This window comes from Rhinopithecus roxellana, chromosome 5, assembly GCF_007565055.1.
Source record: "Rhinopithecus roxellana isolate Shanxi Qingling chromosome 5, ASM756505v1, whole genome shotgun sequence".
Classification (NCBI taxonomy): Eukaryota; Metazoa; Chordata; class Mammalia; order Primates; family Cercopithecidae; genus Rhinopithecus; species Rhinopithecus roxellana.
The window spans coordinates 44477711-44500855 of NC_044553.1; the positions used below are offsets into that span (position 1 = coordinate 44477711).

The 23145-nt window shown below is 37.3% G+C and overlaps 1 protein-coding gene across 6 annotated transcripts in view; it reads left to right on the plus strand.

Moving 5' to 3' along the window:
• TCF12 (transcription factor 12) overlaps positions 1 to 23145 on the plus strand; it is a 379427-nt gene that overhangs the window by 323154 nt on the left and 33128 nt on the right. For 3 of the 6 annotated variants that reach the window (XM_030930025.1, XM_010374267.2, XM_010374268.2), the window contains 5 exons: positions 199 to 263; positions 9634 to 9712; positions 17830 to 17903; positions 18898 to 18969; positions 19742 to 19948. In XM_030930025.1, coding sequence (XP_030785885.1) covers positions 199 to 263; positions 9634 to 9712; positions 17830 to 17903; positions 18898 to 18969; positions 19742 to 19948 — 497 coding nt within the window. The remainder of the gene's footprint in view (positions 1 to 198; positions 264 to 9633; positions 9713 to 17829; positions 17904 to 18897; positions 18970 to 19741; positions 19949 to 23145) is intronic. The other 3 variants (XM_030930026.1, XM_010374269.2, XM_010374270.2) reach the window with 1 other exon arrangement.

A 23145-nucleotide genomic window follows, 5' to 3' on the forward strand; every position in this document is an offset into this window, starting at 1 on the left:
ACAAGAAGCTTTTTTATTTTCATCAGTATAGAGACTGGTAAAGAACTCATCTTTATTAATAAGTACAACACATGCAGAGTATTTCCTAGTTTATTGTAACGGATGTGAGATGACAATAGAGAACACCCTTGAAATAATGGCAGAGTAAAATATATTTGCTGGTAAAATTCTTGATTTGTTTCTCTATGAAATATCCAGGAACCAGAGGGAATGCTGCTGGAAGCTCACAGACAGGTGATGCACTTGGAAAGGCTTTGGCATCTGTGAGTATTGATTTTACACATTCTACTGAATGAATTTTACACTGCTGAATACAGTGATTAGATTTTGTAGGTGATAAGTATCTAAAGAGTGTAGATGTAACAGAATCAATTTCATTACACATTTAGAGTTATTCTCAGTTTGTATTGATATGTGCCCTTAAATGCTATGCCTATGGTACAACAAATGCTGGGAAGGGGAAAAAGAAGTCATCTCAAGCACGAACTGCCAAGAATAATCATTAAATCTATTTCTTTTAAATACATAGTTAGTAAGTGGCCCATTAATATAAGTCAAGTGGAACCACGAAAGATAACTCAGTATTCTGATCCAGAGAATGAAGTGCCTTTATAAGGAGCTTTTCCAAGATCAAAAGCATTTTATGTACTGTATTTTTTTTTTTTAAGGTCAACTGCACCTAATTTACTCAAGGGATAGGAAATGAGAGCCTTCTCCGCAAAAAAGCGAGATTCATTGAAGAATCATGCTAAAATGAGTAAAACTGATTTGAAGGACTCCGATAATATTTTCTTGAGCAACTAGTTCACATACATCACATCAGAACATTAATGACAAAGCAGTGATTATATTTTAATATCTGATTCTTAAAACATTAAAATCTCTTCTTTCAGAATGCCAAAACTAGAAGGGAGAGCATTTTTCAGTAAATCTACAACAGATTCAAATCTAATTATTAAAAAGGGGTACTTGTGCTTTGCACTTCCTAAAATTTCACTTTAGATGATTTTTTTTCTTCTTGTTTTCTGAGCAGTATGCCTCTTATAATTCCCACAGGATTGTCTTTTATTTTCTATGAAGTGCAATTAACTTGCAGATACATTCGTTGCCATTCATGGAGAAGGCAGAGCACTTTTAATACCTGAGTAGTAGGAAGCAACTGTTGAATATTTAAGGAGATAAACCTCTTTGTATATTGTTTCTGTAAATAAATTTTTCTCTACAGCTGAATACTAGCTTCTTGGCAAATGAAGCCAAGTCAGACTCATCTACTACATAGTAGAGATGAAGCACACACAAAATGGAGCTCAGTGAATGTTTGTTGAATTCTGTCTTGGATCATATAATAATAATAGTAATGATAATAACAAAACCCACAAAATTTATCAGCTATAATTTGAATGCTTACTAGGTGCTAGGCCCTATACTAAGCATTTACATGCCCTGTTTCATTTAATCCTCAAAGCCCTGTAAGGTTGGCATTGTTATCCCCACGTTACAGATGAGAAACTACGGTTTAAAAGGTTAAGTAACTTGAGCTCAGAAAGATTAAGCAGCTTGCCCTAGGGGAATCATAAGCTAGCATGGATAAAGCTCATATATATTAGAACCCTGATCAGACCCGCTTCAGACTCTGCTCCTAACCACTGCTCCATACATCCAGAAAGTGCAGTGCTATGGTAATTTTCTTACAGTGTGTTGATGAGAATGAAAGAAAATTATCTCACCCTTTTCTCAACTTACTGTCACCAGATGAAAATGACCTATTTAGGAAGAAAATTTTATTCTATACTAAGTCTGAGAGGTCCCCAGGTATTTGATTGGCTTGCCATATTCCTTCTCCTGATTCTGGAAGAATCTAGTAACTGATATTTCACATGTAACAGGACAAATAACATTTGAACTTTCAGTGCTAAATAATTTTTTAAAATGCAAGCTGCGTTTTGGGGGCTTTTTTTCTCAAAGGTCGTTTGTTTATTTTATTAAAAAAAAAAACTTCTATCAGAGAACCTTGGCATATAGGCAGGCAAGAAATTGTGATGTTCTCAGTGGCCCTTCAAGTTCATTTTGTTACCCTTCACATCCTTGAGTATCTTCCCGTATTATAAACAGCATACTAGCCAAACCAAAATGGCATTTGGAAAAGAAAACCCAAAATCACTGTGAATGGAATCCAGTGAAGAAATGTTTAATCTAGTTAGTGGGTGGGCTTTGGTTGTCATGGAAACTCAGCTATGTCATCCTGTGTTGTTACTAGGCAGGAGCAGCCAGGTCATTCCATAAATCATTTCTGTCATAGCTGACGGTGATGCATTCCATCTGCTCCATCACTGCATGCCATAGTCTGCACATTTCAAATCCCTTCCTTCAATCCATCTGCTTCCCCACTTCCCAGCCGGACACCTCCCCAAATACATTCTTTTTCCAGCTTTCCTTACAGATGCACATTCACTTTAATATATGTTTAGTGCACTCAGAATGTACTGAAAAAGAAAAACATTACATTATGTGGGGATAGGAAGGATTAGAAGAGATGAGGAGAAGGAACTTAATGAGGATTACATTTGAGAGTCTGACATGCATATCATAACTTTATGTCAGGTATTATAGATCTTTTGAAAAGGTGACTCTGACTATTTTGAAATTTTAAGTTCTTTAGAATGTGATGCTTTTAATATAGCATCTGGTTTTAGATGGAGAACACTATGCTATCGTCATTAAAAAGTAATTCTATTTCCCCAATTGTGTGATATATGTCTTAAAAGATCTTTCATATAGTGAAACATCAGAGGGTACAACCTTTGTTCTTCAGTTTAGGTATTAAAGAGCACACAGAATACTGTGTGATTAAACATGTAAGGCCAGATAATGCATTTGCAAAGGTTCCTTTATTTTAGGTTTAAGCCTGGATAATTGTGGTCTTAATCTCAGGATAGCAAGAAAGAGAATTGTACATGAAAGTATTTACACAAAGTTCCCAAAGCCCTGTGGATTATGCATTAGTTTAGATAAAAAAAAAAAAAAAGAAAAGAAAAGAAAGAAAGAAAGAAAAACTAGGGTAGATAGAAGGAAAGGAAAATCTGGGTATTCGTGCCATTTCTAATGTGTTTCCCTGAACGTTTGCCAGACAATAACCCTTTAAGATTGTGCCCGTGGAGAGTTATATAGAGGAAGAAACATCTGGTTTATTTCAGTGCCTAATACCATATCAAAACACTTGGTCTTTAATTTAGAGGAGATCAAACAAGAAGACTGTTTAACTTTGTTGATTATATCAGACTTCTTTGTGATAATTTATGTTTTGATTTCTACCTCAGAGCAAGGGAAAAAGTGAGAGAGAGAGAGTGTGTGTGTGTATGTGTGTATGTATGTGTATTAATCTGGATAAATGGTCAGTAGTCTCTAACAAAAGAAAAGAAAATTCAGGGAAGTTGATGTTTAAAAGTAATTCATGAAATAACTTTCTTTGTTCCTTAGACTCAATAACATTAGCATAATAAAGATTAACTGAAATGTGCACTGTAGTGTTTAAAAAATTGGGCTCACAGTTCCGGGGTTGGGCTTGGTAGCAGTCCATTGTTTCTTTTTTGTCTAAAGCCCTTTTCATTAGCCTCTGGCTTATTGGCACCCTGCTGATTGGAATAGACCATGACTGATAGGAGGAGGAGTCTCATTTGTTGGAGTAAAATGAGGCATATTACCGTTTAAGCCTGGCAGAAGGTATTGGGAGTTACTCATTATTGGTCATTTAACAGTATGAGGACCATGGACTGCATGCAGAATGAGTGCTTACTTTGTTTAGACTCTAGACTCTAAATCACTCTTTACCCCCATTTTTTTAAGTAACTGATTTTTTTTCTTCTTTTTATTCTTACCTTCAAACATCAGTGTAGGAGTTCTTTTAAGGCCAGGAAGTATGAAAAGAAACGTATTCCTGATTTAGAATACTCTGCCAAATAAAGCCTGTGTTTAGAACTTTTAAAGTAGCACAATTTCTATAGAATAAGTATGATTTGTTTGTGATTTGGTAATAAAATAAACTCTCAGATACAAAGCTTAGTGAAATGACCTGTGATCCAATAGGCTGTGTTATCATACTTTTCAAATGTATTGCTCCTCCTCTCCCACCATACACATTCTTTTTATGAAAGTAAAAGTGATTTTTAAAAAAGGCTTGTAACTTACAGGGCTATCTGTAAATTTAGGAAAAGTATTGATAACGATTCTGTCTGTCATCACTTTAACTGACAAAGTAGAACCAGTGACTGTGATGGATGAGTGGAAAAGTTGGCTTTTATTGTACAAATGGAGAAGCTGCTTTTGGAAAAAATACCAGAAATGACTTATTTTTATACTTGATATGTTTTTGGTGCTGCTTCTCCCGTTTAGACAGTGATTTTTTTTTTTTTTTTTTAAGTTTATACCAATTTTACATACAGCATTGGGGCATTTCACTAAGTCATTTAAAGATAGTGCTCTTATATGACTCTAAACTATTACTTTCTTTCCTTGATATAAAGGAGCTTTCACCAGTTGTTGACATGGTTAGGGATTGTTTTAAGTGTAAGGACAGAGTTTTCAAGGAAAATTGGGATTGGTAGTCCATTTCTACCCTCAAAAGCCCATGCCTACCTAACAGTGTGATATGGACAGCTTAGTACATCAACACTAATTCCCAGAAATAGTGAACCCTCACCATATGATTATTCTCAAAGGTTATGCCATAAAACTGATTTGAAATTAAGTCATATTTATAACAAGCTCTTTTGCCCTTGGTATTTCTGTTGCTGACCCACATTGTATAAATACCAAGATAAATACTACCATTTATTGAGTCCTGCTTTTTATCAGTTAGTATTATAGGAAATTTCAGTTGTAGTTTAATCGCTCAAGTTAAAAATACATACATTGGGCACCTGCTTGTACAAGATACTGGCATACAGTAATGGATTCAATGTTGACCAATATAAGTTTCCTGTCTTCAAAGAGCTTGTAGTCAAGGAGAGAAGACAGATACAAAAATAATGATAATGTATAACACAGTGTGAAGTAAAAGAGCAAAGAGAAGTTCAGACTATTTTCTAAGAGTATAAGGAAGGTGAAAATGTTTAAATGGGGAAGTGACATTGGAACTGAGCTTTCATAAGTAGAATTCCATCTGGGAGAGGTTAAGAAACAAGCGTTCTGAAAGGAGGACAAGCTGTGTTTAGAAAATGAAAAAATATTTTGTTTGCGTAATAGGGTATGTAGGTTAAAAGTAGATTATAAGGGCTGGGAGGCTGAGGCAGTGGAATCACCTGAGGTTGGGAGTTCGAGACCAGCCTGACCAACATGGAGAAACCCCGTCTCTACTAAAAATACAAAATTATCCTGGCATGGTGGTGCATGCCTGTAATCCCAGCTACTCGGGAGGCTGAGGCGGGAGAATCGCTTGAACCCAGGAGGCAGAGGTTGCGGTGAGCTGAGATCGCACCATTGCATTCCAGCCTGGGCAACGAGTGAAACTCTGTCTCAAAAAAAAAAAAAAAAAAAAAAAGGAAAAAAAAACACAAAAATTAACTGGGTGTGGTGGCACACGCCTATGTAATCCCAGCTACTTGGAAGACTGAGGCAGTAGAATCACTTGAACCTGGGAGACAGAGGTTGCAATGAGCCGAGATCATGCTACTGCACTCCAGCCTGGGCGACAGAGCAAGACTCCGTCTCAAAAAAAAAAAGTTTTTGAGTACATTTGAGTAGTTCAGGGCAATTATGTATAGGATGGAAAGAGAGGGAAGTAACTAGAAATATAAACACTTAAGTAGTCCAGCCACAAGTTTGAGTAAAAATTTAAAGTGGTGTCATGGCAGTGATTTTGACATGTGCCTGTCCCAGAAACATTAGAGAATTGTGGATATTGGTGTCTCCAGAGGGAAGAGTAGAGTGGTAGAGGAAAAGAGGAGAGAGTACTTATGGTAACCATAAGCATGGTGCTGCTAACCTAAGTAGAAGAAAAGAGATGGGAAGGATGGGAAGCTTGGGATAGTAATATAAAATTTGGGTTTGGACATAACTGAGCTTGAGATGAAAAAAGAGCATGTCCAGATAGAAAAGTCTAGCAACCAGTGTGACAAGAGAGGTATCAATTTAGGAGTCATTCACCTGGATGTGATAGTTGATATTTAACAAAGATTACTATTACCAAGAGATAAAGCACAGGTAAATGAAAGAAAACTGAGACTAGAACTCTGGGGAATCATACATTAAGGGAAATGGAAGAGTGAAATAGATGGACCCTAGGGACCTTATCAAATACAAGGACTGAAAAGAAGCACTTAAATGGAAATTCCTAGCAAGGATTATGCTTTTCATTCTTAATGACAACTGTATATCTATACATTGAACCCTCACCATTTATCTGCACCCTTGTGGAATCTGAGGCTACATTAATAAGACAAATTCCTTTTTCTTCTGGGGCTTGTATTTTACCATGGGAAAGGAAAAAAACAGGTAACAAACAAATGTAGATGATTAGAAATACAGTGTAAGCACTATGAAGAATACAAAAGCAGGAGCATGTGACAGAAAATGCTGCTTCATGAGTTGGGCTAGTTTATAATAATCACAGTTTTGCATAGAACTGAAAATTTCTCACTCATCCATCCACCATCAGTGTTATCAGCCTTTCCTTCCCTTTGCAAAATTGTAGTCAAGACATATTTCATAAAGATGAGCATCAGTTGCTCATAAGTGGTATAATTATTTGAATTTTGAACATAAGAAATGGTGGTTTACAGTGGTAAAGAGGTATGTTGAGGGCCAGGTGTGATGGCTCACACCTGTAATCCCAGCACTTTGGGAGGCCAAAGCAGGCAGATCGCTTCAGCCTAGGAGTTCAAGACCAGCCTGGGCAATATAGCAGAACCCCATCTCTACAAAAAATACAAAAATGTTGGGTGTGGCTGGGGGGCCTTGTAGTCCCAGCTCCTTGGGAAGTCAAGGTGGAAGGATTGCTTGAGCCCAGGAAGTTGAGGCTGCAGTGAGCCATGATTACACCACTGCACTCCAACCTGGGTGACAGAGTAAGACCCTGTCTCAAAAAAAAAGAAAAGGAAAAGGTACGTTGAAACATGTTTTGTTTTTGTTGAAGTTTGATGACCTTCCCTAATTTACTTATGTTGTTGAAATAAATCAATGCATGTGTGCAAAGCCACTAAGAACAAAAATGTACCTTTCTAAGCTAATTTTCCACATGTCCTATGAATGTTTTAAAAGGTAACAACTTAAAAACCAATAATACTGATTTGTTTTTTCTTTTTTCATACTGTGTCTTACTCTGTCACCCAAGCTGGAGTGCAGTGGCTCGATCTCAGCTCACTGCAACCTCCGCCTCCCGGATTCAAGCGATTCTCCTGCCTCAGATCCCACGAGTAGCTGGGATTATAGTTGCCCACCACACCCGACTAATTTTTATATGTTTAGTAGAGACAGGGTTTCACCATGTTGGCCAGGCTGGTCTCAAACTCCTGACCTCAGGTGATCCGCCCACCTCAGCCAGCCTCCCAAAGTGCTGGGATTATAGGCGTGAGCCACTGTGCCCAGCCTAAAATTGATCTTATACTATCTCTCTGTTACTAGATCCTCCCAAAGTGTTTTGAACTCTTTTTCATAGCTTTACTTTTCCAAAATAGCTTTTTCAATAGAGTATTACAGTGTCTAGATCCTATTTGAGATAGTTGATGTATAAAGGCATTTACAATTATAAGTTACTAACATCATACAAACTGGCATATTTTATTTGAAGTGGATATATTCATTTGTAGTTGAAGGAAGGTAGACTTTGGGCTGCTTACAATTTGAAAGCCTGTTACCTTTTTAAAAAATGAAATTTGGCCAGCCATGGTGGTTCACACCTGTAATCCCAGCACTTTGGAAGACTGAGGTGGGTGGATCCCCTGAGGTCAGGAGTTCAAGACCAGCCTGTCCAACATGGCAAAATCTCATCTCTACTAAAAATACAAAATTTAGCCGGGCGTGGTGGCACACACCTGTAGTCCCAGCTACTGGGAGGCTGAGTGGGGAAAATCACTTGAACCTGGTAGGTGGAGGTTGCAACACTGCACTCCAACCTGGGTAACAGAGTGAGGCTCCATCTCAGGAAAAAAAAAAAAAAATGAAATTTGTCAATTGTGACTTGCAGAGTTTTGTTGTATATGAACCTGTCCCAGTATCTGACTTTATCAAATATTGAAAGAACATTATTATGCTTTCTTTAAAAACAATGTTGAAATTCCTTGTATGCTGTAAATTGGGTCTCTTTAAATTCATTAGAGGTCTAAGTTTATTCAAAGCAAGGTCATTTCTACTGGATGACTTTTTGCACTCGCAAGTAGTTTTCCTTTTTAAAATATTTGACCACAATTTATCCATATAAGTTGTTTTCTCTGCCCTAAGTGCCGAGATAATGAAAATGATCATTGTGCCTATTAAAAGAATAGGATTGTCCAAGAAGAGATCTTAGGGATGGGCCTTTGGTGGCTGGATTAAGGGGACTTTTAAAGTGTTTACTATTGTTGCCAGGTGCCATGGCTCACGCCTGTAATCCCAGCACTTTGGGAGGCCAAAGTGGGTGGATCACCTGAGGTCAGGAGTTGAAGAACAACCTGACCAACATGACGAAAACCCATCTCTACTAAAAAAAAGTTAGCTGGGCATGGTGGTGCGCACTCGTAGTCTGAGCTACTAGGGAAGCTGAGACAAGAGAGTTGCTTAAACCTGGGGCGGGGCGGAGATTGCATTAAGCCGAGATCGCGCCACTGCACTCCAGCCTGGGTGACAGAGTGAGACTTCATCTCAAAAAAAGTGTTCACTGTTGAATTAGATAAACTTGAATTAATCTCTGTCACCATTTATTTTTGGCAATATGAAATATAAAGTATTGCAACAAAACTTTAAGCCAGAATACCTAAATTTATGCATCCCGATAATTTATCCTCTTCAACGTAGACCTATTGGGATTTGAAGTCCACAAGTCATCTTGGAAACAATTTTTGAAGCATATCAGGATTTTTTCCACTTTCTTCAAGGGTGACAAAATATCTTCTGAGAATAAGTTTAATGTTTTACAACACTCAATCATTTGGAGCTAAAATTGGCAAAAATGTGGTTGATCAAACTGAGTAACTTTTTAAATGAGAGATAAGGGGTAACCATTAAAAAGATTATTTTCTTTGTTCAGCTTTTAAACTGTCCTTAAAGACCATTCTAAAAGATAGTATTAATAGTTTTCTGAGGTGACTATTTTTAAAGATACCACTTACTTAGATAACATATTCTAGAAAGATTGTCAGATTTGTTAACTTTGTAGATACTGCTCATTTTTCTGTTCTAACAAATACTTTGTTATTTTCACCTAGAAAAATAAATACTTATGATCTATTTTATTCCTCTCATACTAGAATATATATACTTTTCAATCTGTTTTTTAAACTGCGGCTTCTGTATGATGAAACAGTCTAAAACTTGATGAGAAATTTTTTCACTCTGAAGTCTTCGGGGTGACAACTAGATTATAAAAATAACTCCATGGGAATGGATTCGTGTATGTGCTGTTGTCACTTATTGATACATGTATATTTCTTGTTTTCTGGTTAGATTTATTCTCCTGACCATACCAGCAGTAGTTTTCCATCAAATCCATCAACACCAGTTGGATCACCTTCACCTCTCACAGGTAGGCTTGTGTTTTATCTAACTACTTCTAACGTGTGGGGCTACTTGGAAATATTTCTAGTTTATTTCTCAACAAACTTTAAAAAAAATTTGTGAAAAATCATTTAGATTTTGACTATAAGAAAGCATGTAAAGAGAGCCTTCCTCTTGAATTCATTTTGGAGAATATTGAAATATTTGCTAATTTTGAATTATTTATTAATATCTTCCCTGATTCTTAATGTAATTTGTGATCATTTCTAAGAACAGTAGTTACAACAGGATAAAAATAAGACCAGGCAATTGGAATTAAGATAAAATATGGAGAAAGAATGAAATCAAAAATTTTTCTAAAGTAATTTTTTTAGAGACAGGGTCTTACTCTGTTGCCCTGGCTGGAGTGTAGTGGTATGGTCTCGCCCCAATGCAGCCTCCAACTCCTGGGCTCAAATGATCCTTCCAGCTCAGCCTCCTGAGTAACTGGGACTACAGGTGTATGCCACCATGCCAAGCTAATTTTTTTACTTTATGTAGAGACTGGGTCTCATTATGTTGGCCAGCCTAGTCTTGAACTCCTAAGCTCAAACATCCTCCCACCTTGGCCCCCCAAAATCCTGGGATTACAGGTGTCAGCCACCATACCCACCCCCCAAAAAAAAATTGTTTTTATAAGATAGTATGTAAAATAAACAAGATTAGTTTATTTAAAAATACATGTAACTTCTTCCTTGTTCTCCACACTTACCATGTACAGCAGGTAAGATTCAAAGATGAATAACTACTTCTGCTAGATAGTCTGTTTTTATTTTTAGGTCAACTAAGTTATTTCACATAGATAAAATTCTTGGGAATGATGTGTTTTTTCTGCTAAGGAAAGAACTCTCTGTGAAGGTGGATGAATATTGTTAGTGAAGAAAAGTGGTTTACATTTGTTTTTGTTTTGTTTTGTTTTGTTTTGTTTTGTTTTGTTTTGTTTTGTTTTGTTTGAGACCGAATCTCACTCTGTTGCCCAGGCTGAAGTGCAGTGGCGTAATCTCGGCTTCTTGCCACCTCCACCTCCTGGGGTCAAGGGATTTCCTGCCTCCAGCTTCCCAAGCAGCTGGGATTATAGGCACCCACCACCACACCCGGCTAATTTTTGTATTTTTTTGTAGAGATGGAGATTCACCATGTTGGCCAGGCATGTCTCGAACTCCTGACCTCATGTGATCCACCTGCTTCATCCTTCTCCCAAAGTGCTGGGATTACAGGCGTGACCTACTGCGCCTGGCCCACATTTTTTCTTTCCCTTAATATTTTTCACATTAGTTTAGACAAGTTCTAAATACTATCCTACATTATAAATTTGTTGAGACATGATTGATGTTATTGTAAACAAGTTTTTTTATTTCTTAGGAATAAATATATAAAAATGTTTAATATCTTTTAAGCTATAATTTTAAAACTTGAACTATATTTTTCTGAGCAGTTTGGAGAAAAGCCTTGCTGAAGAAAAAATATATTAGATTGTTTTGAGGAAAAGGCATTAGGCAACTGGATAAAGTTATCATATTCCTCCAACAACAGTTGAGGGAACAATTCTGTTTTCCTAATCAAGCCATTAGTTAAGTCCATGCAGTTTTGGGTTTTGTTATTGTTGTTAAGCCTTTTTGCATAGGCCATCACCTATGCTTTGTGTATTAGCCTTGTGGCTCTACTAAGAAGCATTCCGGTTTGGGGATGATGAACTGCTGGCAGCTGCTTTCAGCTATTAGCAGGTTCTGCCACTCTCCCAGACATCAGGGCTTCAGCTGTCTAGTAAAAGTTAAACAGCTGTTCCCCACATAGACAAGACTATGAAAGACCCATTGACTTAACGTTGTTGTTTAGCAGAGCTGAAATTACAGGAAGAATGATGTAACTCTAACCCTACTCACCCTGTTTGCACAGTTTTACTAAAATTATCAATGTCATTTTTGTCACAGCTTGTTTCACTTTCTCATCCGAGGTATCTGTATCAGCATTCCCACTACCTCTCCTTGTCTGTCTAATAAGATAGCTGCCAAAGTATCCTTTGGTTTTAATGAACACTGAGTAGGAAGGCAGGCCATGGCAGAGCTCAGCATCTATGAAGGGTCATCAGTCAAGTGCAGAATCCAAGATTTAGACATTTTCCAAAAACCTAGTGGTCACAAGTAAAATCTCACATTTCCTCCTTCATCTTTATTTGATATTTAGTGGGTGATGCTCTCTTTTTCTCTTTAATTCAGGTTGTTAATGAAAATCTGGACTGTTGAATTATGTAATGAAGGCTTCTTTTTCAATTCAGCAGTCATAATCAAAGAAAAATACTTTCACATACTTGTGTTGAAACAGCAAATCAAAGACTGATTTTAGGCAGGTCCATCTCTCCTGTCTCCTGTATCTATGGTTCTTACCTAAACACACATACACCCCTGCCCACCCATAGCAGGGCAGAGATGAGATAGAAAGAAGAAAGGAAAGCACTGTGTGATAAAATATTCACTGTCAAAGGGAGAAGGAAAAGAATAGAGCAAACCAGAGCTCCTATATAAATATGTGGACATTATTTTGCATCTTGTGTGGCAATGGCCTATTATCTAGAACAAAAAATTGTACCCACTGTGTGGGTGGAATTCTCCACACTTGCCCTATTCCTTATGCTTTTGAGCATCAGTTAGACTTAGCACAAGTCTTTTAAAGATAGATACACATGTGCAGAGCCACATAAGCGGCTTCTAAGGTTATCATTCTTTAAATCCCCAATGTTTTCCTTGGAAACTTTTCAGGTCAAGAGCATACATTTCTACATAGAGAATGCTTAGGAGGAAAGTTCTGAGATATTGTATCAGTTAGGATGCTTTAGGCTAAAATGAAAAGAAACTCTTGTCTCAGCTAGACTGAACAGTAAGAGGATTTATTATCTTGTGTGGTGAGGTCCTGGCCCCCTATGTCAGGGCTCATGCTCTGCTTTGCAGTTCTTCCTCAGGCTGGTAGAAAGACAGCGGTTCAGGGTACTACATGCAGACGTAACAATCTCCAATAGATGAAAAAAGGACCATCTCTCTTTTTTTTGAAGTTAAAAATTCCCTAATTTTTTATTCCCGGTACCACTACCACAATTTACAGGACAATATGACTGATGTAGTGAAAAGAAAAAGGCAAAACTACAACAGATAAAAGACCTCAGGAATATACATCTTATTGACACTACATTGAATTAGTCAGTAGCTGCACTTTTTGCAAACTGGCTATGACAGTCCCAAACAAGAAGGGTGTCCTGTTTAAGCTGCAGTAACTTTTCTGGCTATGGATCATTGTTCCTTCTGTGGCAGATTTTTACAGTTCCTCTAATGCATTTGGGACAACTGTCTCAACATAACCTACAGCTTTCCTGACAACTCCTCGTTCTCTCTGCTGCTAAGAACTGTAGCCCTTTTCTGCTGTTTTTAGAACGTTGTGCTACCATATCCACCACTTTCACCACCATAGGGAATGCCTGAACTTCTTCCACCAAAACTGCCCAGTTTCATGGGTTCATAGTTTTATTGCTGTTGTTCACTGTAATTCCCAAAATCATTATAGTTCCCACCACCACCATAGTTACCACCGTCAAAGTTTGCTCCGTCACTCCACCACCACCACCACCATATCCTTGGTCCATCACCATCATAGCCCCCTCTACTACTATAACCAGGACTACCAACATAGTTGCCACCATCACCTCCAAATCCATTATATCCACCATCACCTCCTCCATAACTACCTCTGCTGCCACCACCTTCACCACCATAGCCTTCTCTTCCACCAAAGTTTCCACCACAGGCAAAATTACCTCCACCACCTCCAAAGTTTCCTCCATAATAAAATTGCCAGATCTATCTCTATGACCTCTTTGTCATCCAGCAGACTTCATCTCTTGTTTAGAAAGGACGTTTTTTACTTCACAGTTATGCCCATTAATAGTGTGGTGGTATTTCTGAACAACAGTTTTATCAATTGTATCATGATCATCAAAAGTTAATAAAGCAAATCCTCTCTTTTTTCCACTCTGCCTGTCTTCCATAACGTATGCGGTTTCAATCTTGCCATACTTCTCAAAGTAGTCTCTCAAATTATATTCTTCTGTTTCTTCTTTAATACGACCAACAAAAGTTTTCTTCACTGTTGGATGGGCACCAGACTTTACAGAATCCTCTGTAGAAGCTGCTCTCTTTGGTTCCACTACATACCTGTCAGCCTTGTGTGGTCTAGCACACCTTGCTGCCTCCACCTCTTCAACACAAGAATAAGTCACAAAACCAAAGCCCCTGGAACGTTTTGTTTGGGGTCTCATTACCACACAATCTGTGAGTGTGCCCCATTTCTCAAAATGTCTCTTAAACTATCATCTGTAGTTTCAAAGCTCAGACCACCATAAAAAGTTTTCTCAAAAGCTCTGGTTCCTTTGAATCATGGCCATCCTCCCCCACCACCCACCCCCACAGTGGTGGCAATGGCCGGAGGGCTGGGGGCCCCCAGGCAGCAGTTTTACCTTCATTTTGAGACCAGATGACCGGACTCACCTCTTCCAACTCAAGTTCAGTATCCCATCTATTTCTTTTAAGAGTCTTTTAAAAATTATTTTAAGGATCCTTTTCCAGAAGCCTCTTAAACAGATTTCCCCTTATGTCTTATTGGCCAGCACTGGGCCTAATGCAGTTACTTGCAACAGAAATGGTGCCACCATGTTTATCTTAGCATCCGGATTTATCCCTAGGGCTAAGAACAGAATTGCTCTCTCCTGGTTCCTATAAGGAAAGGACAGACCCATCTCCCACACCCCTTGTGAACAAAATCAGTGCTCTCGCCACAAGATAGAAGAGAGGAATGGCTTTGTTTACTACAGTTATGTAGGAAAAGATGAGTATTTGCAGTAAGAGAATAAGTTTACTAAGGGAGCTTGGAAGGCAAACAAGCAAAGTCTTCCTTTGCCTTTCATTACCTCCTTCTGGAATATAAGTGAATAAAAGTTCAATAATTGTAGTACTCAATAGTAATCTTCAGAGCATTCACAGAAAAAAATAAAAAGGAGAGAAAGAGAAATTCTAATCAATTCTACTAACTGATGAGCTACTTATTTTTATTACCTGTCAGACTGCCTGATGTTAAGTCAGTTACCTGACTTCAGCATGCTTTAACAAAGTGCATTACACTAGAACAGGCCAACCTGTAATAAAAACAAAATAAGTTTAAGTGTATCTAAATTTTTTCCCAGTTTAATGAGTTACACATTGAAGATAGACCTTTGTACAGTTTTTTAATAACACCAAAAATTATCTAGATAGTTTATTACCCGAGTAATTTAGTGTGCACATCTGATTCCTCAATATTAAGCTAGTGAAGAATCGCAAAAACTGCGTGTTTTGCAAAAGCAAATGCATGCTGACAATTCTGAGGCATTTGAACATAAAACTTGTGTTAATGTTGCACACAAAGTAAGTAATTTGATGATCAGGCTCCTATTACAGGGGACTTACAGAAGGAGTAGAACAAAATGATTGAAAAGTAAAATATTACCAACATTAAGATAAATTCTTTTTTAATAATTAAAGGTATTTTTCAAAATCGATTATGATTAAACTGGTCATCTAAAATTCATAATTCTGCATCAGTGCTTAGAAAGAAGTAATGCACTGAAATTAGCAGTAAGGTGTTGGCTGGTTGTTTTTATATATTTTTCATATAGTCAGTTACTGAGATTTTCTGGTTGATCGGTTCAGCCTTTTAATAAAATTAGCCCACAAGTTTTTGAAGCAATGAGCAATTTTAGATTGTCCATAATTTGTTTGTAGTTGATTTATGATTACATTTGTATGTCTAACAAGAAACCTTTAATGGTCCTCAAAAGAATTTGTTTATAATCTGTAAGTTAAAAAAAAATTGTTAACTGAAGTGCATATTTTTCCTCACAATTTTAGTATTTAAAGTGTATTTATGTAATCATAATAGTATGCATATAATTGTGAAATTTAATCAGGTTATGAAGAATCTGTATCCAACTTTTCATCTTGCAAAATGTATATAATTGATGAATACAGTTACTACATTGTTTCATAAATAGTCTTGTTCAGCTAAAATGAACTATAATAGTTCTAATTTACCTCAAGTTTTTCTAAGACAACAAATAAATTGTAGTGTCACATTAGCTTCCTAAATATGGCAAATTGACCTGCAATAAAAGGTTCTAGAGTGAGACAAATTAAATCTTCAACTTCCAACTTTGATTTCTAATATAATTCAAATTGTCACTGAAGCTTTTATTAAGAACAAAAATATATATTTAATTAAATAGTCTTTATTCTGTAAATGACTTATTTTCAGATGCACAATCATGAAATAATGAAGATTTTGATCAGTTGTTTTTGTCTTTTTGCTTTTAAAGGTGTTTTCACAAGACCATTAAAACATTGCCTTCTCTTTAACATATGGATGAATTTTTTTATGCTTTTCTTTTTATTCTTTATACTCTGAACTTGCATCTTTTCTTTTTCTATCTTTATTTTTTAAATTAGATTTCTACTTTTCTAACATCAAAGGATAAACAACATCTTACAGAAGTTTTTATAATATTTTCCTAGTTAATGTATTTGGTATAAACTATTTTGAGAAATTTTTAAAACAAATGACCCCAAGATCATTTACAATCATGGGAAATTTATTCATCTGTGTATTGCTAAAGGCACTATCAGTTAATATTACTCCTTGGTAAGGCAGTTTGTCCTTACGTTAATTTATGTATACCCTTTGATTCAGAAATGATACTTATCCTCAAGACATCCTTTCCCCTGGGGGAAAAAACTCAGAGTAATGTTTACTTATATCACTGTTCATAATAGTCGAGTGATAACAACCAAAATGTCTAGCAGTGAAACAATAGTGGCTAAGCAAATTAGGTGTAGAAGCCAGGCACAGTGGCTCGCGCCAGTAATTCCACCACTTTGTGAGGCTGAGGCGGGCGAATCACTTAAGGTCAGGAGTTCAAGACCAGCCTGGCCAACATGGTGAAACCTCGTCTCTACTGAAAATACAAAAATTAGCTTGGTGTGGTGATGTGTGCCTGTAATCCCAGCTACTTGGGAGGCTGAGGCAGGAGAATCGCTTGAACCTGGATGGTAGAGGTTGCAGTGAGTCAAGATGGCACCAGTGCACTACAGCCCAGGCCACAGAGCGAGATGCCATCTCAAAAAAAAAGAAAAAGGCCAGGCGCGGTGGCTCAAGCCTATAATCCCAGCACTTTGGGAGGCCAAGACGGGCGGATAACGAGGTCAGGAGATCGAGACCATCCTGGCTAACATGGTGAAACCCCGTCTCTACTAAAAAATACAAAAAAAAAAAACTAGCCGGGCGAGATGGCGGGCGCCTGTAGTCCCAGCTACTCGGGAGGCTGAGGCAGGAGAATGGCCTAAACCCGGGAGGCGGAGCTTGCAGTGAGCCAAGATCCGGCCACTGCACTCCAGCCTGGGCGACAGAGCGAGACTCCGTCTTAAAAAAAAAAAAAAATTAGCCAACATGGTGGCACACGCTTGTAATCCCAGCTACTCGGGAGGCAGAGGCAGGAGAATCACTTGAACTCAGGAGGTAGAGGTTGCAGTGAGCCAAGATCGTGCCGCTGCACTCCAGCCTGAGCGACAGTGAGACTCCATCTCAAAAAAACAAAAAACAAGAACAAAAACAAAAAAAACTAAGTGTAGAGGATGAGGGGAATATTAATGTAGTCATTAATAGTATTATCAAAATTTCTGTACAATGCTAGAGGAAGGGGGACAGAATTTTAAAAGTGTGTACATTGTAAGTGCATTTTCTCAAGATACATAGGCATGTGGACTAAGTCTAAAGAATGTGCAAACATAAAGGTAGCTGTATTTTAAATTACAAGGTTTTTTTTCTGTTTTCTCAACTCCCTACATTTTTTTTTATTAATAATGAAAGATTTTTAAAAATGTATTGGGCTTATAAGTAGCCAATACTGTGCTGAAGGCCGAACAAAAATATTCATGTAAATTTATTTAGTTATTCAATATCTTCACCCTTTCCTTCACAACATTATCAAGATCACTGAGTTAACCCAGGTGTGTGGGTACTTTTGGGTTTTAACAGGTACCAGTCAGTGGCCCAGACCTGGAGGGCAAGCACCTTCATCCCCAAGCTATGAAAACTCACTCCACTCCCTGGTAAGAGCCTCTTATACACCAATTTTATCTGATAGCTTAGAGTTTGTTTTTAGTAAATCTGGCATAACAGTAAAGAAACAGTAGGCTAGCATTGCACACGAATTCTTTGCTAACAAATGGCTGATTCAGTTGAACAATATAAGACACATTGGGTATGCCTTTTGCCATCTGTTCTCTGGGACATCAGGCTTCTGGTGTCAGGACAGCTGATGTTAAAATTTTGTTATGAGGATTTTTGTTTCTTTGACAAATCTAGGGCTTAATCATTCTATACTTCTATGTCTACATATAAAGGGAAGCTTTTTTAACAAAGACAAGTAAAAGCAAGAGAATTTAATCCAGCAATGCAAAATTTTTACCCTTTTGTATTTTACACTTTCTCATAATACTGTGTGTGGTTTATTACATTTCCATTAAAAATTTTAAGTGAATACCAGTGTTTTTTGTCATGAAAGTGTTATATGCCATGTTTTCTTATGGAAAAAAAAGTGTATTGTGCAAATCATACAAGCAAAACATTATTTAACAAGGCAGTAAAGGAACCTTCTAGATACTTGAGTGTGAAGAATTTGTGGGAGAATGTTGACTACTGTTGCTTTTGTATACTTGTATTTGTAACCCAGAATTACACGGTATAATAAAAACAAAATAAGGATGATTTGATGGAATGCTAAGTCGTGCTCTCATTCGTAATTCCAGGTTGCAAAGAGAAACATTCTTTTTCTGTGACTAACAGAACATTTTAAATTGAAGGAACGTTTGCCTCTCATGTATTTTGCAAGCAATTATAAGCAATGTGTGCTGTTTAGATGCTAACCTCGTAACTTCCCTGTTGAACCCCAGCCTTTTCATATCTTAATAAAATAGATCTCGCACGTCTTGGCGTTAACTTTACTAACATGTTATGCTGACATGCATATCAGCTATTTCCTCATCTCTTTTGGAGATAATCTTAACCTGTGCTTTGCCTCCTGTTCTGTCTTGACTTTGCCAGAAAAATCGAGTTGAGCAGCAACTTCACGAGCATTTGCAAGATGCAATGTCCTTCTTAAAGGATGTCTGTGAGGTACTATTTCTTTTAGATGGTGCCTTTTTTGTGTTTCAATTAATTATACTTCCCATTATTCATTTAAAATCTTTAAGTTGTACAGACTCCAGTCTTTAAAAATCAAACAATTGACTATTTCAGTTTTTATCATAGTATGTAGGAATACTTTTGTCTCTTATGTTGTTGAAAGTGATCCTTTTTAAAACAGCTCTACTGGCATGTGCTTTTGATTTTTTTAATTCTAATATGTTTGTGTATGGGGCATGTGTGTATCCACACACAGACAATACCATTTATTTAGTTTTGTCAAAGAACATATCTGGATGTGTTCACCATATAAGATACATATGTTTTATATACTTAAGACAAAATTAAAACTTAAACTTACTGGATTTGAGGTCCCTTCCCCAAATTGCCATCATTCAAAGATCAGTATTAAAATATAGGTTGTACTTTTTGTTTTGTTTTGTTTTGTTTTGTTTTAGCAACTCTTATTGAGAAATGACACAGTATCCTTCATCTTTTGTAGAGGCTAAAAGAAATAACCTCATGGTAGTTTGGTAAATTCATTTTATAAAGCAGTGATTTGTTTCTGAAGCTTTGAAAATTTAGTATAATCTACAGATAGCCTTTTTTTGCTGTTGATTTATAGTTCAAGTGATTGCTTTTGAAGCTACTTGATACTGCATTTCACTTGCTATCTTCCACATATCGCATAGTAGGAAACATAGCAGTTAATGAATCTGACAGATGCCAGCAATAACCTCCATGTTTTTTTTAATCCATACAGCAGTCTCGAATGGAGGATCGTTTAGACAGACTGGATGATGCAATCCATGTGCTGCGGAACCATGCTGTGGGACCTTCCACCAGTTTGCCTGCTGGTCACAGTGATATACACAGTTTATTGGGACCATCCCATAATGCACCAATTGGAAGCCTCAATTCAAACTATGGAGGATCAAGCCTTGTTGCAAGCAGTCGATCAACTTCAATGGTAAAATCGTGCTCATCTTTTTTGTAGTAAACCCTAAAGATTCTTGTCCTAAATGTCTTTAATGAAATCTTTGGGAAGAGGATCTTTCCGAAAGGAAGGTAAAGACTAACTTTTCAGAATTTTCTTTGCTGTCTTTGGCAGTAAAGTATTGGCTAAGTATTAGTCCATAAAATCTTCTTGTGACCTTGTGCAAAAAGCAGAAGCTTTCTACAGAGATCATTTTTAGCTTAAACTTGGATTTTTTTCCAGATGTGTAATAATTGGCACCGCAGTTTTTGCCTTGAAGTAGTGCATAGGAAATCTGAATAGCAAGAGTTCTGGTCTAGAAAAGTTGTTTATTGTAATTTAGAACCAGCCTTCAATGGTAGAAGGAATGTGAAACTGTAATTTATACAGGTCCAAATTTAAACTTTATTCCCAAACTTCAGGGGGGAGGTAGTTTTAAGAATGGCTGTAATTTCAGTAATAAATAAAGGAAACAATTTAGATTAACCCACAAAGAGAATTTTTAAGAACTCAGTCCATCTTTTAAAAAAAGTGATAATTTTTTAGAGGGGATGTTCATTCTACAGCCATACACATCAAAAATTCTGTGTTTACCATCTTACATTATTTTTTATCCAAATTATCTTTTAAAGAAATGAAGTTCTTTTTGAACCTGATATTTTAAACTTATACCATGTGTTTGCATGTTTATGGCATGATTTTTAAGGTTCATTGCATGCTATGAAATGTTCTTCTATGAAGCAGATTTTTAGCTGTAAACCATGTGATGAAGGCTAAAACTTACCTATCATCAAAATAATTATGCGCCCCAAATGCTGAAGGCTTGTATTCTGTAAGATAGGATTGGTTCCAGATTTTCACACTCACATATCATACACATACATATATACTCATTTTTGAGCCTCTGAAGTTAAACATCACTCAAGGCTGCCTATTTTCTGAGAACTGTATTTTCAGCAGCATGGGTAACATTAAATGCCTGTTTTGTGTTCCTTTTTTTTTTTAATATCAGGAAATCTTGAAAATCAGTCTCCTTTTAAAGTACTTTTTATTGCTATTGGTAAGCTAATATGTGTCAAAACATATGTAAGTTATTAAACTAGTAAAATGGGGAAATGTCACATGGCTCGCACCTGTAATCCCAGCACTTTGGGAGGCCAAGGCGGGAGGATTGCTTGGAGTTCCAAGACTAGCCTGGGCAACAAAGTAAGACCCCCATCTCTACAAAAAATAAAAAAAAGTTAGCCTGGCACCGAGGCATACGCCTGTGGTCCCAGCTACATGGAAGGCTTAGGTGGGAGGATCTCTTGATCCCAGGAGGTCAAGGCTGCAGTGAGCCATGTTCGTGCTACTGCACTCCAGCCTTGCCAATAGAGCGAGACCCTGTCTCACCAAAAAAAAAAAAAGAAAGAAAGAAAAAAATATGAGAGGGTATTGTTATCATTGTTGGTAATAGTAATGAAATGATTTTATGGTATAATTAAAGGAATTTGTTACAAATATGAACACAGAATATTAATAATTTGTTGAAATACTGTTTATCCTTATTTAGAAGCATGACTTCAAAATCCGTATTCTTGAATTTTAAGTTAGTCTCAGCAGCAATATTTGCAGTTCTTATTCCTTACCTCTTAATGATTTTTTAATTATTCACTTTTACTAGCTTACTGCTCCTATTCCAACTTATCAGCTACAGTATTTAATATATATCTGGCTCCTCCCAATTGGAGTTTGCATAAAATGGAACTTCTGTCTTGAGAAAGTAGTTTTTTTACCAATTTCAGATATTCCGTAATAGGAAGGGAGACTTATCAAAATCTAGTCTTCCAAAGCCACCTAAAAACCTAGTGCATTTTAGTAGGACTGTTCAAGGGAAAAATTCTTTCATTGGATGGCACCCTAAAACTTATAACTAAGAAAGTAGCTCACACTGTATGCTGAAGGAATGTACTGCCCACTTCAGAACAACAACAGAAGGTCTGGCAGAGATAGTTTTTTTGTTTGTTTGTTTTTTGAGATGGAGTCTCACTCTGTCACCCAGGCCGGAGTGCAATGGCGTGATCTCGGCTCACTACAACCTCTGCCTCCCAGATTCAAGTGATTCTTCTGCGTCAGCCCCCTGAATAGCTGGGATTATAGGCACCCGCCACCACATCCAGCTAATTTTTCTATTTTGAGTAGAGATGGGGTTTCACCATATTGACCAGGCTGGTCTCGAACTCCTGACCTTGTGATCCACCCACCTTGGCCTCCCAAAGTGCTGGGATTACAGGCATGAGCCACTGCACCCAGCCAGAGATATTCTTAAAAAGAAAAAAATCTCAAAGTAGTCTAGAAAAAAATGGTCTCCTGAGATGTGAGGTGAGTCTGGCTTAGTCTGAGCTGCAACATTAGTGCCACAGCAACTAGCCCAAGCTGTTGTTCAGTGTGTCTATCACGGCCTTCTCTTCAGTCCTTATCACCTCAGTGGGTACAGAGCTGTGGGAAATCTGCCAGAAATCATCTGCTATCTTCATCTCATCCAGACACAATCAGTAATACTTTTAGCAGTGGAGATAAGATGTACCTGCCAGGCTTAGCCTCAAAATATAAAGTTATTAGCTGACAAAATCTGGCACTGTTAGGTGAGACAGTATTCATCTCCTGTCCTTCTAAAGTAAGCCTTTTAGCTGTTGAGTCCTCAGTTCTCAGCTTTAGCAAAAAGACCAAAGGATGGAATGAAAGGAAGATTAGTCTGCCACTGACTATCCCCTCAGAGTCATAGGCATCTTACTGAGGAAGACTGTCTTATCATGGTGGTTCTTTTCCATGTCTGAGGACTTCCATTAGTACTGCTGGGATCCCTTTGTTTACATGCTCAGCACCCACCTCTATGGCACCAACTCTTCATATTCTTGCAGAGTGTGTGATTTTGTGGGCACGTTTTTGTAACTCTTGCCAACTGTCTCCAAGAGTTAATCTCCAGCTTTTATTTTCCCCTTGTCACAAGCATACATCCTCCTAACTGATCATGACTAAGAAATAATGTGGTTTTACATTCTGGAAACAATTCCCCACCCTCCCACCCCACCTTGTTTTTGGTCTCTTATAACTTTCCAGAAGTTTGTCTATCTTTTTCTGCATTAGCATAAGTTAAAAAGAAGAAAATCTCAAAGTAGTCTAGAAAAACTGGTCTCCTGAGACGTGAGGTG